The sequence below is a fragment of the Genypterus blacodes genome, unplaced genomic scaffold (assembly GCF_046128005.1).
Source record: "Genypterus blacodes isolate CSIRO-AG114 ecotype Tasmania unplaced genomic scaffold, CSIRO-AGI_Gbla_v1 ptg000059l_1, whole genome shotgun sequence".
NCBI classification, from domain to species: domain Eukaryota; kingdom Metazoa; phylum Chordata; class Actinopteri; order Ophidiiformes; family Ophidiidae; genus Genypterus; species Genypterus blacodes.
In genome coordinates, this window is record NW_027466871.1 from 550,551 (window position 1) to 575,802 (window position 25,252).

General features: G+C 49.0%; 4 protein-coding genes across 4 annotated transcripts; all 4 read left to right on the forward strand.

Annotated features, from left to right (window-relative positions):
- Nucleotides 1-924: 924 nt before the first annotated feature.
- rad54b (RAD54 homolog B) lies at nt 925-10,272 on the forward strand. Its single transcript, XM_076153747.1, has 16 exons — nt 925-1,129; nt 1,358-1,523; nt 2,092-2,278; nt 6,010-6,276; nt 6,374-6,673; nt 6,800-6,962; nt 7,051-7,276; nt 7,405-7,491; nt 7,595-7,715; nt 7,809-7,948; nt 8,035-8,325; nt 8,552-8,715; nt 8,806-9,067; nt 9,319-9,385; nt 9,507-9,704; nt 9,804-10,272. Exons 2-16 carry the CDS (start codon nt 1,380-1,382, stop codon nt 10,028-10,030), a joined length of 2,844 nt encoding a protein of 947 aa, XP_076009862.1. The 5' UTR covers nt 925-1,129; nt 1,358-1,379; the 3' UTR covers nt 10,031-10,272.
- LOC143003221 (fibrinogen silencer-binding protein-like) lies at nt 3,711-5,828 on the forward strand. The gene is made up of 2 exons (XM_076153753.1): nt 3,711-4,458; nt 4,714-5,828. The coding sequence occupies exons 1-2, from the start codon at nt 4,052-4,054 to the stop codon at nt 5,267-5,269; spliced, it is 963 nt and encodes a 320-aa protein (XP_076009868.1). The 5' UTR covers nt 3,711-4,051; the 3' UTR covers nt 5,270-5,828.
- A 2,467-nt stretch (nt 10,273-12,739) lies between the features above and the next one.
- gem (GTP binding protein overexpressed in skeletal muscle) lies at nt 12,740-15,727 on the forward strand. The gene is made up of 4 exons (XM_076153672.1): nt 12,740-13,943; nt 14,406-14,482; nt 14,580-14,784; nt 14,876-15,727. Exons 1-4 carry the CDS (start codon nt 13,610-13,612, stop codon nt 15,157-15,159), a joined length of 900 nt encoding a protein of 299 aa, XP_076009787.1. The 5' UTR covers nt 12,740-13,609; the 3' UTR covers nt 15,160-15,727.
- Nucleotides 15,728-16,904: 1,177 nt separating this feature from the next.
- Nucleotides 16,905-24,104, forward strand: cdh17 (cadherin 17, LI cadherin (liver-intestine)). Its single transcript, XM_076153660.1, has 19 exons — nt 16,905-17,002; nt 18,472-18,528; nt 18,950-19,045; nt 19,141-19,278; nt 19,404-19,539; nt 19,680-19,838; nt 20,132-20,287; nt 20,639-20,844; nt 20,950-21,081; nt 21,168-21,318; nt 21,417-21,629; nt 21,713-21,789; nt 21,874-22,062; nt 22,151-22,395; nt 22,498-22,628; nt 22,782-23,003; nt 23,099-23,209; nt 23,325-23,441; nt 23,533-24,104. The coding sequence occupies exons 2-19, from the start codon at nt 18,481-18,483 to the stop codon at nt 23,619-23,621; spliced, it is 2,616 nt and encodes an 871-aa protein (XP_076009775.1). The 5' UTR covers nt 16,905-17,002; nt 18,472-18,480; the 3' UTR covers nt 23,622-24,104.
- Nucleotides 24,105-25,252: the final 1,148 nt, after the last annotated feature.

Below are 25,252 nucleotides of genomic sequence, written 5' to 3' on the forward strand. Positions count from 1 at the left end.
TGTTTGCTCCATCAAACTGAGGGTATCCTCTCCTCTAAAGCCCTCCCATGCTGTTGGAACTGCGTCTCCAAGGAGAGGTATCCTTGACAACGAGGGCTTGGGCCATGGGCAGGCAGCTGTCAGATGAGATCAGACCCCAGAGACAGACAGCCTTACACAGTGGACAAACACAACCACTCAAACACAAATACAGACCAATTCTGCCATATTGATTTCCCTGCCATACCAATAAGATCAGTTGAAGTGTAGATTTGTGGATTCCTGTCTCAGCTGTCTCTCTCACCCCTTTCCTGTCTGTCTTTTCCTTCAACCTCCCTCTCTCTCACACTCTCTCTGGATGTGGGATTAACATGGATTACTCTCTCTCTCCCTCTCTGATTGGATTACAGCCTGCACAACATCAGAAGACAAATTTAGACCATCAAAAATCAAAGAGCAATGCAATGTGCGTCCGATTCAGATCAATTTGACAGTTCAAACTCACTGGCATGAAAATACAGAGCATCTGTAATACTGCTGTGTAACAATGTTGCACTGTAAGAAATGGAACAGGACAAAGTATTAAAACGGTGAAAATGACCAGTAATCTTTCTATCCTTGTTACTGTGTCAGCAACCAGCCACACTACCAAAATATATTCAGTCATTCACACGAAAACTCACAATTAAAGTATAAATTCTCCAAATATCCAAATATCGTCTCTTCTCAAAGGACAGAGATGAAAAGCGAGCCGCTATCGCGTAGGCATTAGTGGCGCTTGATTTACTCCCCGGGGATCGCAGGTCTGTCAAAAGCCACGCAGGATGTAAACACAAATCTGCTGTGGGGTTCAAATTCAACGCACCCATAATCGTTTCGGCCACGCCTACTATCCACTCACAACCAATCACATTCGTCAAAGCAAGTCAGCGGGAGAAAAGGAAAAGACGAGAGAGTTTCCGGAAATAAAGTCAAGATTTGGCTTCTTTGTGTCATTTAAATAATGTGAGATGTTTTTGTCAAGCTTTTACTTCCTCCTGACACTTTGTGACTCTATGAAACCGAGTTTGTAGCCGAGTTTACCCCGTGTTAACTCGTGTCTGAGGTCTGCCTGCTGCTAAAGAGTTAGCTTACCAACCTACCGAGCGACGTGAGTAAATAGAGATTAAAGTCATATTTGTTGAAGTTTATATATGGCACACACGGTGGAATTAGAGTGATGGTTTTATTAGGCATGGTTTCTCTCTTGTCTTTTATCTAATACAATTCTATCTATTCATGTTTCCCTTAAATACCCATTGTTATCACTGAGTCATTGAGTGAGCTGTCATAGTAACTATTCTTGTGATATTGATCAGTATCTATTTTTCTTCATCAGCTTTCTCACTGTTAAACAGAGGATGAGGCGTTCAGGAGCTCCCAGCCAGCTTCTAGGTAATGCAACAAAAAAGCCTCGATTTGTGCCTCCTGGAGCTTCATCAGACCATGTGACCGACACCAAACCCTTAACTCCTAAACTGGGGTCAAGTAATACACTAGATAAGGTACGTTAACTCCTTATGCCACTTTCTTAATGCTCGGTTGAAGGCAAGCTTACATATGTGCGGTGAATAGGGGAGAAGAGGCTTTATTTAGACTCATTGTGGGTCATAAACACTTTGTGTACAGTACAGTTGTGCTCCATCAGCGTCTCACAAAGCTCTGCCATGCTTGAAGTCTGAGTGGAAGCACGCATGTTTACACCTTAAATCTGTTTAGGTGCCTCTTAGTCTCAGTCTTAGTCTCAGGACGTGCCACGAGGCATGTTTAACCAAATATTATGTGACAAGGTCAGCAATGTCAAGTTGTAACCGAATACAGGACATGTGAGAACAAGCATGTGGCGCCGTAAACATCAACTATTGTCTGAAAACAGCTGCTACAACTATCAGCTTGCCCGAGGTTAAGGCAGACGACCTGAGGGAGATGTTAGCCCGCCTTCATCCGTGCCATCCTCTGAGTAGTGATAAAGAATGACAATACTGTAAGAGATATAGGTCTTATCCCTCATCGTTGTCATAGTGGAATGCTAAATAGTTGCCATGACACTCTTGACACTCCTCTCTTCTGCAGGTGCAAAAAAGTCTTGCATCACCAGCTGAGAGTAAAAGGAGTTGTGATGTGAAGCCTAGAAGTCCCCCAGGCTTGTCCCGGGTTTTGGCTCGGGTCCTGAATGCAACAGAAAGCAAAGAAAATGAAGCCGAGGCTGAATGCCCCAACTCTGCTGCAGGAGAGGAGGCAGAAGACAACACAGCAACAGGTAAGATACAGTCAGAGACACCTGACTGGGGCTGAGGCTGAGCAGGGGAGTGATATATGACACACACTTCCTTTCACTTGTGATGTAAATGATTACACTTGTGTTATTATTGAATGGAAGACTCTCATAAGGTAATGGGAGTGTTGGGAGTGTTACTTTATTAAAGACAGGTGTCCTAAACACACCACCCAGTTAAGCATCATATTTATTTTATTTATAGATAAAACAGAAGACATTTATATTGAAATGAATTTACTATGAATTGGCTCAAGAGGTCAAGAGTGTCATATTTTATGTGAATTCAAAACATTCCACAGATAAAGGAGTGAACCCTCCCCATATATGTAAATATGTGTCTAGTTTGCAGTGGTCAATGAGGATTCAACCTTTTATTCACATGACATCCAGTCCTGGCTCATTCAGAGGGTGTTTTTCATATTTCCAAATAAACTAAATGTGTGAGGAGAGGAAGAGGAAGAGCGTGATAGCCCAGCTCACAGCTCCATCTCTCTGCGGTCACATCACAACACAAAGCCTCTGATCGGTCCACACTTTATTTTCACTCTCTCACATGAAGACTCAGCAGTTAGACTGAGCTTAAATTCTGACGCAGCGTGTGAACGGTCGGAACGTTAGTGTGCAAACGCAGCTTCAGGTGCTTTACTTCACTCCGCTGCTCGGTGGGGTTTACAGCGTGACGGTGACGCGACGCCTCAGCGCTGTCTCATTTTGCAGCGGCTGGCTAATAATAACACACATGCACACTCACACACAACACACACACTTAAGATGGATGTTAAGCCCGGCGGGAGGTGCTGTGTGACAGCAGGTCCAGCAGACAGCACATAGGCGGAGTGCAGCGGGCAGATTAGGACCGTGCTCAGGATCAGTGAGCCTCCTCCTCCCCCTCTTCTTCCTCCACCTCCTGCAGGAGCAACTAGTGCCTCCGTCTGCCGGCCTGATCGCACTCTGATCGGTCACTCTGCCTCTGGCTCGGCGTCATTCCTCTCCGCCCCTCTAAAGCGCATGTTGCTCGCCTGAGTGTGTGTTTGTCGTTCAGACGCCCTCAGCACGGAGCGCACAATAAGAGCGCTCAGCGGCGCGGGGACGCGCTGCGCGCTCACGCAGCCCCGGCGCGCACTCAGTTAAGCCAGTGCTATTCTAAAGCTCCCCTATGTGCAGGGAATCAAACTACTGACCCTGGAAAACACGCATTTGTCGATATGAAACCTGTTTTCCACGTGTGTGCGGGTACAGGCGCGCTGTGCCTCACACACACTAACACACACATAGTGCGTTTGTGCGGCGCTGTGTGGCGCGCTTGGTTTGGGTTTACAGAGACCGAGCTGTAAGTAGGTCGGGCTGGGCTTAAGCGGCTTAGCTACGTCAGCCTAAGCTGGGAGGAATTCATCCAAAGTCCTCCGCGGTAGGCGGGGGCCTAAGCGAGGCTGGCCTAGTTAAGCCTGATTCTTATTGTGTGCACAGCCTCGTTCTGTCGTGCAATGTAGCTGAGAGGGGAACCAGGATCTGTGTGTGAATGCATGCACATGTTAGTCCTGTTAGATTTGATTTGATTTACTTAAGAAGAAAAGGAAAATGAGGAGTGTGTGAGTGTGTGTGTGTGAGTTAGACCAGATTAGCTTTATCTCTTTGAACCAAGGGAGAGGCCATCAGGAGGACAATAGACAAGTCCAGGAGGGAAGAGTGAGCGCCTCAGCCTGAGTGCGGTCACAGAGGGCCGCTCTCGCTCTGTTTGAGCGGTGGGGCTGTAAGATGGCATCCAGCTCCGTCTTCCTGTCCAGTATGGTGGGTAAAGCTCGCTCGTCCAACTTCACCCTCTCCGAGAAGCTGGACCTGTTGAAGCTGGTCCGTCCCCACATCCGCATCTTGGAGGAGCACACCAACAAGCACGCTGTCATCGTGGACAAGAACAAGTGTTGGGACACGGTGGCAGAGCAGTACAACAGCCTGGGAGGGGACAGACCCCACCGCACCGCTCAGGGCCTGAGGACCCTCTACAAGAGACTGAAGGAGTCGGCCAAGCAGGAAGTGATGCAGAGGAGACACGCCCAGCCCGAGTACAGAGCCAGCATCTCCGAGCCAACCAGGAGGATTATGGAGATGATCCCTCACCTGTTTCAACACGTACCTATCCACGAGAAGGACCAGGCGCTGCGCAGGTACGCTCACATCTACACACACACACCGTTCACTGTAGAAGTGAAGCCACACACACCACATTTAGGAGAGAGTTGAGCTTTACAGATGTTTCTAAGATATCAGACAGCTGTTTTCACTCAAAGGGATTTATTGTTGTCATTTATTGAGTGTATTTTATCCTGGAGGAAAGTCTTCATTCATCACGTACATAAGACGTCCTCCTCTCCTTTATGATGAAGTTGATAATGTAACTTTATCCTTCCTCCCATCTGCAGATTAATATACAGCAAACACAACTCTCCCATTGAACACCCTGGCAGCAGCTCTTCCTTGGCTGGACTCCAGGAGTATCAGGCAGCTGTGCCCAGTATCCCCCATGAAGTGGTCCAGCTGGACGGCGAAGAGGATGTGAAACCGCCGCCAGATCTCCCCGTCCTCTCCGCACACACGGGACCCCTCCTGGAGGGAGGCCAGGAGACGGAGGCGGAGCAGGACTTGAGCAGCGTCCACGATTACGAGGTGTCCCTGTCTCCTTCTCCTTCCTCCGTCAACATCCCGCTCTCCGCCTCGCCGCTGCCCTTAGGCCACGACCTCTACCCCGACGACATCTACCCTCACCACGAGCCCGACAGGTTTCGCCCTCTGCATTTTGCCAAGGAGGAGCACGAGATGGTGTTGGCCAATCACAGGAAGGTGGCCATGTACTTGGAGGAGAAGAGGGAGGGGCTGAAGAGGAAGCAGGACCTGGAGGAGGAACTTCTGAGAGCCAAGATCAAAGTGGAGAAACTGAGGGCTGCTCGACTCAAACACGGACTCCCCATCCCTCTATAACACACACCTGGGACCAGGGTTGGGGAGGGAGGGAGGATGTGAAGGGAGTCGCCATATAAGTGTCAAGTTTGGGAGCTGCTTCAGAACCTGCATCTCTTATCAGTATTCTAGTAGCTGTGGACAGCAGGATGATAACTAATAGGGAAGGTTTTGGAATATGAAGGGAATGTTTGTAGTAATAATTGAGGCGTAATCTTCTGGTATTGTCCTTCCTCGTTCTGCCACCAGTACACACATATTGGGAGGGAAGCATATTGTCGATTAAGGGTAAGAAAAATCCAAACCTGTGTGTCAAAACCACTCACACACAGGTGGAGGTGCTGCAGGCCTCAATGCACTGAGGGCGACTCATCCTGCTTAGAGGGATGTTGTTGATGTGAGTTTCACTGTGTTACTGAATGGATGGATAGTAGAGGAAGATCAATAAGGGAGATGCTGGACATGTTGTGTGATGTGTGTATGTGACTACATTCACATTGTTGGTATTTCAGTGTTGATATGAGTTAATATGAGTATCTTCTGTCTCTTCTACTGTATGTTCAGATTTTTTTCTATTAAACTGTCGATGTTGATATTCTTCACCTGGTCCAGGATGTATTTTATTTATGTGTTTAATAACATCCTTTAATGTCTTGGCTTTAATGTGTAACTGTCCGATAGTGTGATGTGTACCCTTGGTGCCACAGCGCCCTCTGCTGGGCTGCTGTGTGAGCTGTAACCTTGTTGTCTTTGTCTTACAGATGTCCTGGTCTTCTCCCAGTCGAATCCCGCCTCTCCTCAGGCTCCACTGCCGGCTGCTGGGTGGAGGTCGGAGTCTGGAGCAGCAGCAGCAGCAGCAGCATCAGCATCAGAGTCTGGCTGCAGTCAGGATGGAGCTCGATACTTCAGCGTCATGTGGTGCAAGGCCAGTAAGAAGAAGCACAAGCGCTGGGAAGGAGATGCAGTCCTGGTGACCAGAGGACGCACAGCTACTCTCAAAGATATGGAGGGAAAAGATATTGGCAAAGGTATTTGACTTTGGTTTTTCATTTCTTGTGTTTATGGACTCATGACTGAACCACTGAATAATATAGCTCATTATGTTTGGTGTGTGTTTCTGTGTAGGCAGTGGCTACAAGGTGTCGGAGCTGGCCTCCCTGTGTGAAGGTGAGACTCTGATGATCGGAGGGAAGCAGGTGGAGGTGATGGGGCTCGTGTCTGCTGAGGACTTTGCCCGAGGACGTTGTTTCCAAGAGGTTCAAGTGGAGAAGGAAGAGCCTCATGCACGGGCGACTCCACCCGCCTCCCGTCACCTGGCCTCCAAACCCTTCTGTCCCCCGACACTGCGGGGCAACGCGGACCATCTGGAGTCCAAACCACAAGAGGAGCAAAACTGCAGACCTCGCCATGACCCTCAAGCTCCAGGTAGAGAGGCGGAGTCAGAGCTTAGGTGCTCTGGACTCTGACTATTTGCTGGACAAAGGTTCAGATCTGTCAGCACAAACAACACTGATACTCAAAAATGCTCTTCCACACATCTTTTCTCTGTAGGTGCACTGGTGATGCCACGCCCCTCTACCAACCACCAGTGGTCTAATAACAAGTCAGGGCTTCCTGTGGTTGATGTTGTGCTTGACCCCTACCTGACCACTCACCTGCGACCCCACCAGAGGGACGGCCTGCTGTTTCTGTACGAATGCATCATGGGCATGAGGTGAGGACGCTGCATCGGTTGAGCTTTTACAGGTGAAGGTATCGGCCCCCGTGCTGGGCGCCGATGTTGATCTGTGTGTGCGTTTCAGAGCAGTGGGTCGCCACGGTGCCATCCTGGCCGACGAGATGGGCCTGGGGAAGACGCTGCAGAGCGTGGCGCTGTCCTGGACGCTGCTCAAGCAGGGGCCGTACGGAGGGAAACCAGTGGCTAAGCGTGTCCTGGTGGTTACTCCAGGAAGCTTGGTGCAGAACTGGGGAGCAGAATTTAGCAAGTGGCTGGGCCGAGAGAGGATCAGTGTATTTACTGTGGACCAGGTATGAAGAAGACCAACGGAGTCTGTGGTAAAGACTGAGGAGAGATGTGCTGTACCTAGGAGGATGGATTCATTTGCATCCATGTGTTGTTGATGTGTGTGTGTGTGTGTGTGTGTGTGTGTGTGTAGGACCACAGGGTGGAACAGTTTGTGGCGTCCCCTCTCCACAGCGTTCTGGTCATCAGCTATGAGATGTTGCTCCGCAGCCTGGAGCAGGTACTGCACGCTTAGCTCAGCTCAGCTCAGCTCAGCTCAGCTCACGGGTTCTGCTGGTGCCGCTTTTGAATTTTGCTCATGTTTGTCCGTTTGGTGTTTTCAGGTACAGAAATTGGAGTTTAGTCTTGTAATTTGTGACGAGGGGCACAGATTAAAGAACAGCAGCATCAAGACCTCCTCTGCCCTCAGCCGGCTCAGCTGTCGGCGCCGGGTCATACTTACAGGTGTGTAAAGTGACCCAATGGGAGAGATGGAAACTCTGTAAGAGTCTTTCAGACGGTCGCAGCAGTAATCAGAAGTCCTCCTTGTGTTTTCAGGCACCCCGGTACAGAATGACCTGCAGGAGTTCTACGCCATTATTGAGTTTGTTAACCCAGGAATTCTTGGATCGTCTACTGCTTATAGGAAAGTCTATGAGGAGCCCATCCTGCGCTCCAGACAGCCGTCCTGCACAGACGTAATGTTTCCTCTGTCCGTCTCTGTCTCTGTCTCTGTCTCTGTACACATCACCGTCCCTGACCTCATATCCATCTCTCATAATAGGAGGAGAGGGCTTTGGGAGAGGAGCGGGCAGCCGAGCTCTCCCGCCTGACCGGCATGTTCATCCTGAGGCGGACCCAGGAGATCATCAACCGCTACTTGCCACCGCGTCTGGACTGGACGCTGTTTTGCCGGCCGTCCCCCCTGCAGCTGGAGCTGTACAGGCACCTCCTTTGCCACCGCGTGTTCCGAGCCTGCTTGCAGTCCTCCACGCAAACTCACACACACTTGGCCTGCATCACCGCCCTGAAAAAACTCTGCAACCACCCCGGCCTGCTCCACTCCACGCTCAAGGTTATATTCCTTTATCAGCCGGCATGTTGACGAGGCGGCAACATCCATCAACTGTCTGATCTGTGTGGATCTGTTGCTGCCTCAGGTTGTTGTAGTTACTCATTTAACTTCACTCTTGGCAATCGGCTCTATGGTCAAAGTGCTGCCTAATTATGGCATCTATAGGTGTGTGTGTGTGTGTGTGTAGATCTGTAGATGACTGAGTGTTGTGTTGTTGTGTAATCAGGAGAAGAGCGAGCGTGGCTCAGTGGAGAGCTCCTTATACGAGGGCCTGGGGGAACTCTTCCCACAATCCTACTCTTCAGGGGGAATCAGTACAGATGACTCTGGGAAACTCCTGGTTCTGTCAGACTTACTGGCCACCATCAGACACCTCAACCCATCTGACAGGCAAGTGTGTGTGTGTGTGTGTGTGTGTGTGTGTGAGGGGGGATAAGTGTAGTTTTGTCTGCCATCTAAACTAATACTATTGATATCCAGGGTGGTTGTAGTGTCCAACTATACTCAGACACTGGACCTGCTGCAGGACGTGTGTGTGCACCAGGGCTACACCTTCTGTCGCCTGGACGGACACACACCCACCAACCAGAGGCAGCGGCTGGTGGACACTTTTAACAGCCCGCATTCTCAAAACTTCCTCTTTTTGCTGAGCTCCAAAGCCGGTGGGGTCGGCCTGAATTTGGTGGGCGCCTCCCACCTGGTGCTTTATGACATTGACTGGAACCCTGCCAATGACATTCAGGTAAACACACACACACACACACACACACACACACACACACACACACACACACTCACTCACACACTCACACACAAACACAATGAAATGTCTGTTTTCTTTGCCCCAGCCAAGTGTTTTTTAATTTCCTCTCTTTCTGGACTGCTGACAATTTGACAAACTGCAACACTCTGAAGTACCTGCATGTCCACCAGATGGCGCTGTGTCTATGTGTGTGTCATCCTCTGTAACGCTGACGTCTCTGCTGTGTGTAGGCGATGGCTCGAGTCTGGAGAGACGGACAGAAGAAGACTGTGCACATCTACCGTCTTCTCACTGCTGGCAAGGATACACAAACACATCCATCTATCAAGAAGCACACACACACTTGTTATGAAATGTTATGATTTGAAGCTCTGTGTGTTTGGATGTGTGTGTGTGTGTGTGTGTCATTCTCTGGCAGGTACCATTGAGGAGCGTATATTCCAGAGGCAGGTGTCCAAACAGGGGCTCTCTGGGACGGTGGTGGATTTGGGCAAAGGCTCCGATCACACCAGCTTCTCCTCCAATGACCTCAGAGATCTCTTCAGCCTGACCGACACACCGTCCCTCACACACGACATGCTGAATTGCAGGTGCAGCATGGATGGATCGGTCCAAGGTAAACACACCGTCACAGCTCACACACACACACACTTAGTGTAGGTCAGGCACGTGGATCTTCACTTATGTCTTCTCACTTCTCTCACATCATTCTCAGCTGTCACGGAGGAAGACGAGCAGGCTTCTTCTGATAGGCCCTGCCAGCTGGGTCGCCAAGGTGACCGCGGGGGGGCAGCGCAGCAGAAGCACCTCAGCATGTCCGAGCTGATGCAGTGGAGACATTTCTCCGGTGACACACACACATTCTCTGACAGCTACCTCGATCACGCACGGGACCACATCACCTTCGCCTTCCAGACGACTATCTCTCACACAGCTCAGTAAACACACACACACACAAGTGACTGTGGACTGACTTTGAAACCACCACCCCTTCACACACACACACTCACACACACACACCTTCTTGTCTTCCAGATGTTTGTCTCCAGGCTAACTGTCTGCAGAGGAAACACACATCGGCCCACATGTACAACACAAACCACCCAACCCCTTTCACATGATGATTGAATGTACTATAAGATTGCTCGTAGAAAATCAATAAAACCCAGTAGCAGTGTGTAACACATCTGCTCGTCATGCTTTGTGGAGCCTCCAGAGTGTTTCTGACCTCGTGGCTCTAAGAGAGCGTGAAGCTTCTGTCCGGTTCCTTCTACAGTAACGTTTTATCAGGGGTCAATAGGAGGATTTATGTTGTTTGGAGGAGGTATGGTATGGAGGGAATGTGTTTACAACCAACCACTGAGAAGAAGAAGGTTTATGTCTGTTTGCTTCTTCTGACAGAGGAATGGAAGCGGATTGGAAGAAAGAGTTCATATGCAAACACATTTCTGGTTTTTATTCCGCATTCCAACTTGGTGTGTTTCTTCTTGATGCTCTTCCTCTCTTACAAGTGTGTGTGTGTGTGTGTGTGTGTGTGTGTGTGTGTGTGTGTGTGTGTGTGTGTGTGTGTGTGTGTGTGTGTGTGTGTGTGTGTGTGTGTGTGTGTGTGTGTGTGTGTGTGTGTGTGTGTGTGTGTGTGTGTGTGTGTGTGTGTGTGTGTGTGTGTGTGTGTGTGTGTGTGTGTGGGGGGCTTCCCTGCGTGATGGTTAAGCTACTTTGTTGTTCTATAATAACTGAGTCACAGGTTTGTTGAGCTTTCTTATTGTGTTACACACACACACCTTGGCTTCCTCTGTGGACTCAGTTGAAGTGGTTTGTTGTGCGTCCTGCATCAATGTGACGTTGACCTGTTGCGTGGTTTAGTTGAAGCTTCTCGGTTCATCAAATACCCAAGACTCCAGTGAAGGAAGGAAGGAGATCAGTGCTAGCATAGCAACTGTTACCTTGACACTTACTTGAGTGGCTTTTAAACTGAAGCACAGCGTCCCTTCGTCTTGCACATATTGTAGCTCTGCGTTATTGTTCACATGTCTGACAGACGAGTGCCACTTGTCAAGGCGGGGAATTGATCCAGATCACATCTCCGTCCATCTCACGTGCCTGATGGTGGCATGTGAGGGAATCTGTCTGTCTGTCTGCGCTCCAGCTGATGGCCTCATTCACAAACCGCCTGTTAAGCCCAGCAGCTCAAACACGCTGGTTAGAGACTGAATGAATGGCTCCTCTGCTGGAGAGACAGAAACGCTCCCTGTTGCTATGATGGAGAGACAGAATCACAGATTGGATTTGTCTTCCCTGTGATCCAGGATCTCCTGTGGAGGATCTAGCCTCTTTCATTTACATACTTCATTCATGTAACGTCAGTCCTGGATTCATTGATGCTCTCACTGATGATGAGATGATGTCATCATTGGTATCTCCTTTTACTTCATCTCCTCACCTGCTGTATAAAGCTTTGATCGGCCCATATTCTACTGAAGAAGACGCTTAATAATCTGTAATAATGATCCAAGTACTCAGGTCAACATTACAACAAACCTCCATTTGTTCTCCACAGCGTTCCTCCACTTCTCTAACAACACACACAACACACACAAGGCCAAAGCAAAGACAGTCATGTATTGATTATAATATTTCTTCTGGAAGTATTTCATCTGCTCCAGTTGTAGTAATTTAAAGTATTCACTCGATAATAGAGGGACAATCTGTTGACTTTAGTGTAACTTTCAGCTCCAGAGTCCAGACGGATGGTTTAGGTCTGTGTCCCGTATCAGACATGTGGTCACAGCCCATCCAGCTCATTCCTATCCTCGGGCCTGATGGCAGCAGGCAGAGCAGAGCAGTAGCCTGAGTGTAAATAATGTGCTGATTGTTTATTGATGAGGCATTGAGCTGTCTGGAGGTTTAACAGTGCAGCTTTCTAACGCGCCTCACAAACAAATCAGCAGGACAGATAGTTACATTGTTTACTCAGCTATCTGGAAATGTGCTGAAGAACACAGAGAGGCTGATTGAGTCGGGGACAGGGACTCCAAAACAAGATCAATACACACTCATGAGAGGCCTGCTACTGTTTCATGTGCTGACATTTCAAACATTATATGAAAGTTAAAGCAAAACAACAACCCGCTCCCTCTGCCCCTCCCCTCCCCGCCCCGCCCCCATCCCGTCCCGATCCCTTCCCTCCTCCTGACCCGCTGCAGCACTTAACAAGGATTTAATGTCACCCGACAGTCAGACCAGAGCCGGAACACACGGCAGCACATGTCCTGCAAAACAGCAGCCGAGAAAGCTCTTTAATCCCACTACGGCTGTAATAACTCCCCCTGCGCTTAGTCACACACACACACACACACACACACACACACACACACACACACACACACACACACACACACACACACACACACACACACACACAGGCTCTCAGCAAATGGAAGTCGGATGTTTATCCGGGGAGAGAGAGAGGACTCGGTGTGATTCAAAGACCCTGTAGGCGTGTGTGTGCGTGTGTGTGTGTACTTAGATGTGTCACTGTCCACCAAAAATACCAACCGGTGCTTTGTGCTGTAGCTCCTATCAATGTGTCAGAGCTGCTGGGGACAGATGTTAGGACAGATGTGACGGCATTTATTACGCGAATGAACCTGTTTCCCTGGGTTATCAGTGTGTGTGCCACACCTCTGTACTGTTTGCCAGCTCCTGCCTGAAGTTTGCAGTCACACAGGAAGACAGGAGAAGGTGAGAAACGCCCACATATGAGAAAGTTTAACACCTGATTTCCTTCGGGTCATTAATGAACCTGTTTGCTGGATTCTAAACTCTGAAATGACTTATTTAATTTAATTTAACCAAAGACTTCTAATGCATGACCAGGCATTGTTTTTATAACCAAAGGATGAAACCTCTCGCTCCTCTTCCAGGAACATGACTCACTGTTAGGATGGATTTGTGTTGCGGATGAACCGTTGCCATGTTTGACAGATTTCAGCTCTTTAAAGTGGTAAACACGTGAACCAAGATGAGCTTAAACCCCTCTGACGCTCATCCATCCGCTCATTGCTTCTATTCTCTGTTATACTCTGATTGTGTGAGTGTGAATCAAATACCACCACATCCCGGTAAACCTTCACGGTAAATCATCCCGCTTGTGTGACTCCCCCCCTCCTCCTCCTTCTCATCCTCCTCATCCTCCTCTTCCTCGTCTTCATATAAACCGCAGAAGGGAAAACCCCATCAGAGCTTCAGGGACTCGAACTCTGCTGGAGATCACAGACGGATCAGATCACATCAGGATTTACACATCGCATGGTCGGAGAGACAAATCCACGTTTCCTCTCATGAATCCAGCGTCTCCACTTGCGTTTAGTTTAGTTGTAGTTCGGGTTTGAAAAGGACAAATTCCACCTGCTGCACGTTCTGTGATCACACACTTTACGCCTCACCTCTTCTTTGGCTGGTTTTGGTTTCTTGACTTCGCTTTGATCGACCCTCGGACAGTGAAGGCGGCTCTTCTCCGCCATGCTGTCCCGCGTGCGCCGCCACAGCCTCCGTCTCCACTCCGAGCTCCACCGCTGGAGCATCTGCGACCCGGGCAGCCACCTGCTCCCGGCCCGCCCGCCCGCGTGCGTCTCCCGCTCCAGGTCCTGTAACAGCTCCGCCGGGGAGTCGGACTGCAGCCGCGGGAGCTGGTCGTCCTCAGACTCGGTCATCTCCACAGACTCGTCGTCTGGAGCCGGGGGCCGGTACCGGGTGGTGCTGTTAGGGGCCAGCGGAGTCGGGAAGACGGCGTTCGCCAGCATCTTCGCCGGTGCAGCGGACAGCATGGACAGCGACGAGTGTGAGCTGTGTGGAGGTGAGCTCATCCTGCTGTCACTCAGGGCTACAATAAGCACGTACAGTGTCAAAACGGCAACAAAACGTAAATGTATTATTATTTAAATTCCGAAAGTTTAGATTTAAGACACGATTATAATGTAATTAAATGAGAAAAACTTAAAATATCACATTTTACAAAGCGAAAAGGACACCAGACATTTCAAACCTTTAGTTTGAAGCTTAACATTTTAGATTTACTACAAAAAAAATCCTGCTATTTTGCATATTGGTAATATTTGAAGTTTTTCATTTACTAAAAAAAAGTGTACAATATGAATAGCATCAGTTATTTACAGTCAGGTTTGAGAATCTTCATCTTCATACTGAGGGACCATAGACACTAATCTATGTTGTGATGTCATATTTAGTCATTTCTGGTTCTAAATGTGTCTCTGGCTTTACTAACTTAAAGTAAACCTGCTTCTTTTGTGTATTTCAGATGAAGTTTGTGAAAAGTCAGTTGAAGTGGATGGAGAGACTGCAACCATAACTCTGTGTGACACATGGGGGGCAGAGGTGAGGGGCTGGGGGCTTTGTGGTTGTCATGGCAGCTTGTATGTCCTGCATATCCCCCCTCTAATGTGTGTTTGTTTTCCCTGTATGTTCTCTGCAGGCTGACAGTGAACGGGCTCAGGAGCTCCACATGCAGACAGCTGATGCCTACTTGTTGCTGTACTCCATCACTGACCGCGCCTCCTTCCTGCGGGCCTCCGAGCTCCGCATAACTCTGCGTCGCCTCCGTCCACCTCAGCACACGCCCATCATCCTGGTGGGGAATAAGTGTGACCTGGTGCGACGGCGAGAGGTGTCAGTCAGCGGTGAGGAGAGCCGACCCCTGCTGTGTCTGTGTGGCTGTGAAATGGGCTTCAGCTTTGTTTACTAAACTCCCGTGTGTTCTTCCTGTTTCAGACGGCCGCGCATGCGCCGCTGTGTTTGACTGCAAGTTTGTGGAAACATCTGCCGCCATGCAGCACAACGTCTGGGAAGCGTTTCGCGGCATCGTGCGACAACTGCGTCTGCGTCGAGACTCCAAGGAAGCCAACAAGCGACGCAGGTACATAAGCTCTAACTCGCGACGAGAGAGCCTCCCTGTGAAGGCCAAGCGCTTCCTGGACAAGATGGTGGCGAGGAACAATCCCAGCGCGGCATTCCGGCTGAAGTCCAAGTCCTGCCACGATCTCTCTGTGATGTAGGAGTCGCACACAAACCCTGTTCGCACCTCCGCGTGAGGCCAATCGCTCCACAGGCTGGAGAAGAACACGAGGAGCTGAACTGAAAAGGGCTAACGGATGAAATGGCTTCGTCCCAGCATCCTCGCCGCCGGCTGGGCCAGAAACTATGCACCTGACGAGTGTGTCAAACACCTCGGCAGCCTAAATGAGCCGGAAGCACCTGAGCTGTCAGTCAGGCCCTGTGATGGTCTGCAGAACCGGCCAGAGAGGCTGTTTCCTGTCGCACACGCGTCTGCGTGACAAGATGTGGAGATGTGACGTCTTTGCTCTTTTCTCTTACAAACAAATACATCAGTGTTACATGTCTTGCACATTTTCTCTCTCCAGTTTTATGCTGATTATGATGAAGTGTCTTTTTCAAGGTTTTGTATAAAGTTTGATATTTCAGTCGTTTCAGGTTCTGATGCACTTATTGTGGAGATAAAAGTAGTTGTTGATATTGCGTTGTTATATTTTGCTACTATCCTGATCACAGTGTTGCTTCATGGAATAAAAAGACAATGTTCCCGTTTCAAAATGTCTCCTTTGTTTCTTGACTTCCTGCCACAGGTGAGTCCACTTTGACACACACACACACACACACACACACACACGACTCTGCTGCTGTGGGTGAGTCAGGTCTGCTGGGTGATCGGGTGCACTGAGCGGAGTGTGTGTGTGACTGAACATCGTGCTGCTCAGAGCCCAAAGTCACTTATGTCAGAAAATGGCACATACAGAGAAAAAGAAAATGTGTCACCAAGGTAACCCAGCGATGAGAGTAGGAAGTGTGTTTTTGTCTGTTCAGGCCCGGCTCCATCGGGCAGATGGTGTCGCCGCATGTCAGCTAGAATATCTATCAGGCCGCCTGCACACAGGAGCGACGAATCAGATATGTACGCTTTACATATCACCGCCGTCTTCATCCGCTGGTAAACACAGGATCTGCCAGAGTGAATCAACAGCACAGGCTGTTGTTCTGCAGCTGGAGATTCACACCAACCTCAGCCTCCTTCAGCCAATGCTATCAGGCTGTAAACAAGATCAACCCTCTGGTGTGTGTGAAGTTGGCTGATAACATTGTGATTTGCAGCACCTTTAAAGACGTTTCTGCACTTTGCTTGTGTTTCTGTAAATGACAACCAAGGTTAGACGCAGGAGTTTCCTCACTCCTCCCCGTGTTCCTCCCCTGGTGCTGGATCACCTGGATGCCCCCCAGCTTTGCATTCTTATGGGGCAATGGCCTGTCAGTTGTAATCTGTTAAGGCCCATTGTCTTCACCCGGCTCCTTATCAGGCACGGCTCCTAATAGAAAAGCTGACAGGAAACGGTTCAGAAGTGCAGAGGTCAAAGTCTGAGGGGAATTAGAAACTTTTCCACTCAACCGAACAAAATGTAACTCTATGCTGCTGATGAGTTCACTTCGTGCTTTATTCACACACACACACACACACACACACACTAACCCAGGACAACTTTGATTAAAGCTGTATGAGGTTTACATTACGACAAATGGTGGCTCCAACTGTAAGCAAGTTGGAATTTACTCAGATAAAATGTTGTAGATGTAGTGGGCGAGACAAAGTGTTTCCTTTATCTTTACCTTTAAAATCTGTTCCTGTATCATTGTCCTGTTCTTCCTGTCTCCTTCTCTCCTGTCAGCTGTTTCCCCATTGGCCGACAAGACTCGAGGGCAGGCTGATTAGACAATCATTAGATACAATAAAACATAGCTGGTTAACACAGCTGGTTAACGTTTGACCAGACAGGATGGGGCTGCTCAGATCTGCTCAGTCTGAGGAGTGACTCGCTCGACCTCACTAAGGTACGTACGTCTCCTCGCTCCTCTGCCTCGCTGCTCTGGATTTGAGCTTTTCTGAGTGTATGTGGATGTTGGTTTGTGTTTTTGGGAGTGTGAGCGGAGAGCAGAGAAAGGTGTCTCGGCCGGTGGGCTGTCGTCGTCGTCGTCTTCGCCCTCGCCTGTGGGTTTGTCTCTGTGGTGCTGGTTTGACTTTGGCAGGGCCTTGATATCTCAGGCGTTGGCAGACTGGAAAGGTGAAGACCAACCTGATCTGTCTTGGTTGCTCTGGCACGGTTGTTGTTAAGAAGGAGATCGACGCTGTGTGGTGAGAATAAGAGCTAAGTTTAGTCCTTTAAAGGTCATTGTTAGTCCAACCAGTGCGTCTGAAGAAGAACGATCGCTCCTGCACGACTTCTGTGTCTGATATCTGTTCTGCTCTGACCGTCCACCTCTTCTTAGTTATAAAGTTATTAAACTTAGTTATAAATCATTGAAATGGATCAGTGGAATAAGTGAAGTTGTAAACTAGTAACACCTGTCACAGATCACAGATTAGTGTCAGCACGGAGAAGTCAAGTTGAATTGATAAGGAGTAAAAACCAGATCAGGAGAGAATGAGGAGATCTACGCAGAGTTAATAAGGAAGGTGGCAGGTCGCTGACATTTAAAGTGAGAAAAGGTCATCGGCCATGACTCAATGTCACCTTCACTAGTCGCCCTTAGCTTCACTGCGCTCTCTCTCTCTCTCTCTCTCTCTCTCTCTCTCTCTCTCTCACACACACACATCCTGTCATTTCATCTGTGTGTTTTGTACACTGCTATGGAAATATGTGTTTTGTTTGACGTGAATCGGTCATGTTGTCGTGTTTTCTATAGTCGTGCAAAGCAAAGTCTCATGGGTAACACCATTCCTCTCTCTCTCTCTCTCTCTCTCTCTCTCTCTCTCTCATTTCTCCATGTATTCTTCTGTTGTTCTTCCATTTGGTGTGTGCTGGAAACTCTGGAGTCACTGGGGTCACATACCTTAAATTGACCTTTGGATTTGTAATCCCGACACCTACTGGGCGTCACCGGAAGGACGAGCCTGTGCTTGAAGAAGTCACTAAAGTGTGGCACGTCCTTTATGTTCTGACTTTCAGTTTCTCAGCTGGTTGACCTGCAGGTGTAGGTGGAGCTGCACATGTTCAGACTTTATGTTCTCTTCTGACTCAGAGTGTGACAGGAGAGAGAGAGTGTGGACATAAATGAGATCCTGACAGCAGAAGTGTCTTTGTGAATCAGTAACACCTGAAGTCCACAAAAGAAAGAAAGTGCAGGAGTGTGTCCGGGGTTTAATTCGAGTCTGAAATGGAATGGATTGAAGTCTCCATCGCTTGAAACATCAAACCTCTCCGTCTGTATTACTGCCTGCTGAAGAAATGGCAATCAAAATGTGACACTGTATATCCTCCTCTTCATTTTCCCACTCTTCCTCCTCCTCCCCCTCCTCCCAGACTGTGATTATGACACCCGCGGTGCATCTGTTGCTGCTCCCACTCCTGTTCAGCATTGTGAGTATAAAGCTGTTCTGCTCTTCTCTCATTACATATTCATAGTAAATAAATACACAAACCCTGTTAAGAGTGTGTGTTGCGTAATGCTGCGGTTTACTCCACACGTGGAACATTCTGTATGAAGGAAACATCAGCGTCATGTACCAGGAGGCCTTTAGTAACTTATTGAAGTGTGTCTGAACAGGGTGTCGGTGTTCTGTGAGTGGAGGCCTGCAGACTTTGATCTCCTGTAGTTTGAATATAAGAAGAAGTCTTTCACCGCTGCGTTTGGTTCAATAAATAACTGGCCTATCTAAACCTGCCCTCTGCGTCTGACTTCATTAAAATACAGAACATAGAGCGACGGGGGGTCAGAGCGCCTCTACTGTACGGCCTGCCGCTTCGTGACCTTTGACCTCTTGTTTCTGTGCTCTGCCAGGCTGATGGGAAGGGTCTGGAGGAGAAGAAGGGGCCGATAAAGGACACGACTCTAGATGTGCCCGAGGCGACGCTGGTACCGTACGCCATCTATCAGGTATGACACACACTGAAGGTCATGAGGTCGCTACTGCCGTCAGTCACTGTGTTTGTGTGGGAATGAGTGTGTGTGTGTGTTTGTCTCGTCCGTAGTTTGTACCGAACATTCCTGGTGTGACGAGCTTCAGGCTGACTGGAGAAGGAAGTGAAGCTATTATGATCTCAGATGAAGGGTGGCTTTTCCTGGACAAACCTCTGGACTGGGCCCAGAGTGACCATTACATTATTTCGGTAAACTGGTCGTCTCTTAAACACACGCACACACACACACACACAAACTGGAGAGAAACACACTCCTATGCACTGCAGTTGCGTTGTAATGATTGTATTGTGTGTTATTGTGTTACCGTATCCAGTTGGAGGCGTTGGTCGGTGATGAAGTGGTAGAAGGTCCAGCTGCTATCACTATAAATGTGGTGGACATCAACAATCACGCTCCAGCCTTCAACCAGAGCGACTATCCTGCTGTGGTTAGAGAGCGAAACCCTGCAGGTGTGTGTGAAGACGACCTAACCATGGTTGTTGCTTCCATGAGTGCATCAGCAAGTTTGTGCTACAGATGATCGTGTAGTTTGGACACAAAAAGAGACGGAGTAAAGTTAAAGGTGACTTGTGTTCACGTCTCACTCCAGGTATCCCCTTCACTCGTGTGTTTGCGTCGGATCGGGACGATCCCGAGTCTCCTAACGCTCACCTGAGCTACAGCCTGGTCATGCAGATCCCCAACACACAGAACACACTCTTCTTCCAGATCGACGCTGCAACTGGAGAGATCTCCACCACAGAAGAAGGTACACACACACACACACACACACACACACACACACACACACACACACACACACACACACACACACACTGACAAACTGCTATAAACTCACACACACACAGAAGTCGAACTTGATGAACTATCCATGGTCAAGTCTTTAATCTGGCTCCAGATTAACACTGATTGGTGTCAGTTTGCCCAAATGTTCCACGTGATGCTGATCAGTGACGTTGTGTTTGTGGGTCCATGTGAATGAGTGTGTTTCTTCATGTCAGGTCCCATCTATGAACTCTAGATCTATGTGTGTGTTGCCAGGTGCACAGATGCTGAGAGCCAGAGAGAGCCTCCTGCACAGCAGAGGAGAAGCTTCCCTGAGCGACACTCTGAAGAAGAAGTTTGATGAGTTCTGCACTCCGACACAGGAGATCCCCTACGAACTTAACCCCTTCTACACCTGTGTGGAGAAAGCAGGTGTGTGTGTGTGTGTTTGTGTGTAGGAAACTCCTGTTCCTTGTTTGTTCTTGTCACTTCTTTCTACAATCTTTTCACACGACTGAGCTGTGAGTGTGTGCACGCTTAAAAGCTGGAACACGTGACGAAGGGCGTGTCAGAGCGATTGACAGTGATTTGTGTCGGTCAGCTGATTAAGTGTGTGTGGCGTTGATGAGGTCAAAGGTCATGTGGAGCCAGAGGTCAGGCCATCCTTTCCAGGATCAAGAAGGAAAGCTGAAAGAAGAGCAGGAACCTGATGAACCGCCGCGTGACTTTACAAATGTGGAATTGAGTTGTGATTATAACCTGCTTCTTCTTCTGTGGTGTCAGAGGTGAGGAGGAGCAACGTGAATCCTCTGGAGGACCCAGACTTCACCCTGTTGGTGCGGGTGCAGGACCTGGGCGGAGCCTCTGACAACGCACTGAGCGCCAACGCCAGAGTGGACATAGTGGTGCAGCAGAACCTGTGGACCAACCCCGGACCAATCACCATCAGGGAGCAGCTGAAGACACAATACCCTTATGTCATCGCAAAGGTGTGTGTCTGTGTGTGTGATACACTACACTATCAAGCATACATCCTACATTTGTGTCACCATATGTGCAGTGACTAAGTGTGACTCCTCCCTCTGTGCCTGCAGGTCCAGTCTAATGACATCAGCGCCTCCTACAGGTTAGTGCAGAAATTGCGCGAACTGGAATTCCCCTTCGCCATCACAGAGGAGGGAGAGATACAGCTGCTGAAAGAACTGGACAGAGAGGAGAAGGACATGGTAGCTGCACACACACACACACACACACACATTCACGGCAGGGTGTGTTTGATCGTGCTAAAAAAACATCCATGGGTTTGTTTTAGTACATCTTGGTAGTGATGGCAGAGGATCCCCATGGCAACGAGGTGGACCCACCCATGGAGATCCTAGTTTTGGTGGAGGACGTGAACGACAACCACCCCATGTGTGAGCAGGAAGAGACTGTGTTTGAGGTGCAGGAGAACGAGTCTGTGGGTAAGATCTGCGTGGCCGTGCGTGTGTGTGTGTGTGTGTGTGTGTTCTGTGCTGCTTCCTTCCCATTTCTGATTTCTCACTGGTCACTGTGGTTACAGGCAGCACCATAGGCCATCTGGTGGCCCACGACGATGATGAAGCGGGGACTCTGAACGCTCTGCTGACCTACACCATCCTCTCCCAGGAACCGCCCACCTCGCCTGCCAACGCCTTCTCCATCGACGACGCGTCCGGACAGATTCAGGCCTTGCGCTCGCTGCAGAGGAAAGATGCGGCAGAGTATCGCCTGGCTGTCAGAGTCAATGACCCCGGTAACACACACACACACACACACACACACACACAGAGGTACGTCTGTTATCAAGCTGGTATGCTGATGATTTGTGTCTCACAGGTTTCAGCACAGAGTGTCAGGTCATCATCAAGGTCATTGACATCAACAACATGCTTCCTCTGTTTGAGAAGAACGACGTGAGTACGCAAACCGCACGTGATCAATGCTGTTGGTTGGCTGATATCCTCATTGGTTCTGTGTGTGTGTGTGTGTGTGTGTAGTACGGGACTGAGACTCTATCCGAGGACACTCCTGTGGGACACACGGTTCTGGAGATCCAGGCCTCAGATGCTGATGACGCAGGCAGCGGCAGCTCCCGTATTGAGTTCCAGATCTCTGCTGGTGATGACGATGGTGTGTTTGCCATAGAAACAGACGGCAGCGGAGTCGGCAGGCTGGTGGTAGCAAAGGTACGGGAAGTTATGTCTTTGAGTTGGACTTTAATGTATCCTTTGATGCTGCTGTGGCCTTCATCACACTCCTGCCATCTCTCATCAGCCTCTGGACTTTGAGTCGTCTCAGTCCTACGAGCTCAAGATCGAGGCTCGTAACCCAGAGCCACTGATGGCGGGTCTGGAGTACGGCAGCGAATCCACGGCCTCCGTCTCCGTGTCCGTCACCGATGTGGACGAGGCCCCAGAAATAACCCTGGACATCCAGGAGGTGACCGTGCCGGAGAACATCACGCTGGGAGCCACGCTGTTCACTGTGGAGGCCAAAGACCCAGAGGGCAAAGAGATCAGGTACACACAAGAACCAATCAGAATGCAGCAGAGCTTAGTTTTTGAATTATGAGCTGATTATATGCGTAGATAAGTGAGTCAGTGCTGTCGTGTGTGGTGCAGTTTTAAGATGGACGGCGACGCTAACGGCTGGCTGGAGATCGATGCCGCCACAGGAGCCATCAAGGCCAAAGACAAGCTGGACAGAGAAACGCTGGAGGCCTTCGATGTCACCGTCACTGCATTTGAGAAAGGTACGACGCTTCTTTTGTGGGGGTTTAACTGTTGATGCAATCGAACGTCACTTGTGGTTCTTATTTAAAGCTTAAAACCCCCAAAATGGCGCCTGTTTGTCTTCATAAACCGGTGCAGACTTGTGTTTCATGTGGTCTGAACTCTCACCTCAGAGAACCCGGAGATGTTTGTGGAGCGCGTCGTGTCTGTGAGGCTGCTGGACGTCAACGACAACATCCCCAAGCTGACAGAGTCCCAGGCCTTCATCTGTGTGAAGAAGCCCGAGCCCATCATCCTCAAGGCCGTCGACGGCGACAGCGTCCCCTACGGTCAACCCTTCACCTTCGTCTTCGCCCGTGGCAAATCCCTCAACTGGGACCTGCAGCCTATTGATGGTGCGACAGAATGTGCAAATGTTCTTTTAGAGACTTCCTGCTTTTCTTAGAAAGGTGCTTAGAAGATGTTGTGCTTTGTGTTGCGTCTGGTGCAGGATCATCAGCCAGACTCACCCTGAAGAAAGTTCAGACGGAGGACAAAACCTTCCCTCTGTCCATCGTGGTGAAAGACAACGCGGGTGTGGGAGTCGCACAGAAGTTTGATGGTGAGCAGACCAAACTTTCACTCAGTCTAACTCCGCCATGTTCTGAGGTTAATGTGAGGGGAGTGACGCCTGTGTGTGTGTGTGTGTGTGTGTGTGTGTGTGTGTGTGTCTCCAGTGAGGGTATGTAACTGCACAGAGCTGGGTTACTGCTACATGGCGCCGGAGGCACGCGGCTTCACAATCGGATTGGGAGGAACCATCGGCATCCTGGGCGGCACACTGGGATTCTGCGGTGAGTTTGACAAAGTGTGTGTCTGTGCGTGTGTGTGTGTGTATATCTCGTACTTAAAGATGGCGGCTGTTTGCTTCCTGTCTCTGCGCAGTTATCGCCTTCTTCATCGTGATGAACGGCATCAAGAAAGACAACAAGAAGAAAGCAGAGGAGGCTGCGGACAAGAACGAAGTGCTCTAGAGGCCCCACCCCCACCCCACACACACACACACACACAAATAAACCATTTATTTTAGTGTTTTTATTTTTTATTTTTATGTACAATACAAAGGTGCTCAACTTGTCTTAATGTCCCGCTCACTTTACGCAGCTCATTCGGTTAATTTATTAAAATTCGACTCCCGGGTTTCACTTTGTGTTTGCTGCTCCACTCACACATAGAAGATAGAACACTGAAACACTGAACTTGAGACTGTTTATCAACACAGCATGTTCAGGAGTCACTTTGTTGTTGTGTAGTTTTATCATCTCAGCATCTTTGTTTCAATGTATTTGTACATTTTTACTGAATCACTCTGATGTGGTAAACCCTACGAGACAGGCAGACAGGCAGACAGACAGGCAGACATGTCAACGTTGAGCCCAGAATATCACTCATCCCAGTGCGTCACTCCGTGTAATGACCAATCTTTACTCTGGAACTGTTCCCCAATAAACAAACAACTGGGAATGACTTGACATGTCATCGTTTGTGTGTGTGTGTGTGTGTGTGTGTGTGTGTGTGTGTGTGTGTGCGTGCGTGTGTGTGTGTGTGTGTGTGTGTGCATGTAAATCTGAGGGTGCAGTGTGTTGCTGCAGGTGATTGTTGATATGAGTCCTTCACACTGAGTCATTCTGTCATCGGGTCCTTCTGTGGTGATTTGGGACTCAGATGAACTCGTCACTTCCAGTCTTTGCTCCTGTTCCCCGCTGCTCTGTGGCTCCAGCAGAGGCCGTGCTGCTGCTGCAGAGCGATGTGCTGACTCATCTCTCAGACAGTGGGGGGGGGGGGGGGGCTGTCATTGTTCGCCGTGCCGGGAGAAGGAGGACGCCATGATTGTCGGCTTTTATGAAGCACAAAGAGAACACAGCGCTGCGTGACAAAGGCGAACACACTTTTACACATGTGAGATTTCACTGTGGGGGCCACATGTGCTGCCATACACACGTCCTCACAAACCATGTGGCAAACGTCTGACGTGTGTGTGTGTGTGTACATGTGTCCTGGGGATGACTCACCAATTGGTCTGCCAAAGTGAGAAGGATGTCACAGAGCGACTACATTACAGCCTCATAACAACAAACTCAACATGGAGCCTGTCCACTGTTTGCCTTAGCTCTCTCTCTCACTCTCTCTCTGCTTGTATCCTAGCAACACTTTCCACAACAAAACGCACACACAATCCAAGAGGGCTAGTAAAAGTTGGAAATGTTTTAGGGAGATGCAAGAAGAGAAAAGAGAGACAGAAGATGTAAACAATATGATGGATGACATCACCGCCTCTCAAAGCTCAAACACACACACGTGACTTTGTTTTGGTCCGTATAACCTTTAACACAGAAAGACAATATAAAGCACTTGTTCCCTTGTTCCCATCAAGATCAATAACCGTCACCTTTATTAATTGATCCATCCACATTGTGTTGGACTAAACTACATCAAACTGTTTTCAGTTTCAAAAACAAAATGTCATTGATTCATTAAAAAAAATCAGTACAAAAGTCAGTGACGAAATTTAACTGTGGTGTTAGATCTTTAACTTTACAGCTCTCTGCTTTAATGTCTCGAAATTCGAATCTGATTCCAAACTTACACGCGTTTTGTTTTCGTA

Excerpts from the sequence above, each read along its gene's own strand:
- rad54b (XM_076153747.1), top strand. The coding sequence starts at position 1,380 with ATGAGGCGTTCAGGAGCTCCCAGCCAGCTTCTAGGTAATGCAACAAAA. Across the intron at positions 6,963-7,050 it reads GAATGCATCATGGGCATGAG|AGCAGTGGGTCGCCACGGTG; the intron begins GTGAGGACGCTG and ends TGTGCGTTTCAG. Across the intron at positions 8,326-8,551 it reads TGCTCCACTCCACGCTCAAG|GAGAAGAGCGAGCGTGGCTC; the intron begins GTTATATTCCTT and ends TTGTGTAATCAG.
- LOC143003221 (XM_076153753.1), top strand. The coding sequence starts at position 4,052 with ATGGCATCCAGCTCCGTCTTCCTGTCCAGTATGGTGGGTAAAGCTCGC. Across the intron at positions 4,459-4,713 it reads AAGGACCAGGCGCTGCGCAG|ATTAATATACAGCAAACACA; the intron begins GTACGCTCACAT and ends TCCCATCTGCAG.
- gem (XM_076153672.1), top strand. The coding sequence starts at position 13,610 with ATGCTGTCCCGCGTGCGCCGCCACAGCCTCCGTCTCCACTCCGAGCTC. Across the intron at positions 13,944-14,405 it reads CGAGTGTGAGCTGTGTGGAG|ATGAAGTTTGTGAAAAGTCA; the intron begins GTGAGCTCATCC and ends TGTGTATTTCAG. Across the intron at positions 14,483-14,579 it reads GTGACACATGGGGGGCAGAG|GCTGACAGTGAACGGGCTCA; the intron begins GTGAGGGGCTGG and ends TGTTCTCTGCAG.
- cdh17 (XM_076153660.1), top strand. The coding sequence starts at position 18,481 with ATGACACCCGCGGTGCATCTGTTGCTGCTCCCACTCCTGTTCAGCATT. Across the intron at positions 19,279-19,403 it reads GTGACCATTACATTATTTCG|TTGGAGGCGTTGGTCGGTGA; the intron begins GTAAACTGGTCG and ends TACCGTATCCAG. Across the intron at positions 19,839-20,131 it reads GATCTCCACCACAGAAGAAG|GTGCACAGATGCTGAGAGCC; the intron begins GTACACACACAC and ends GTGTGTTGCCAG.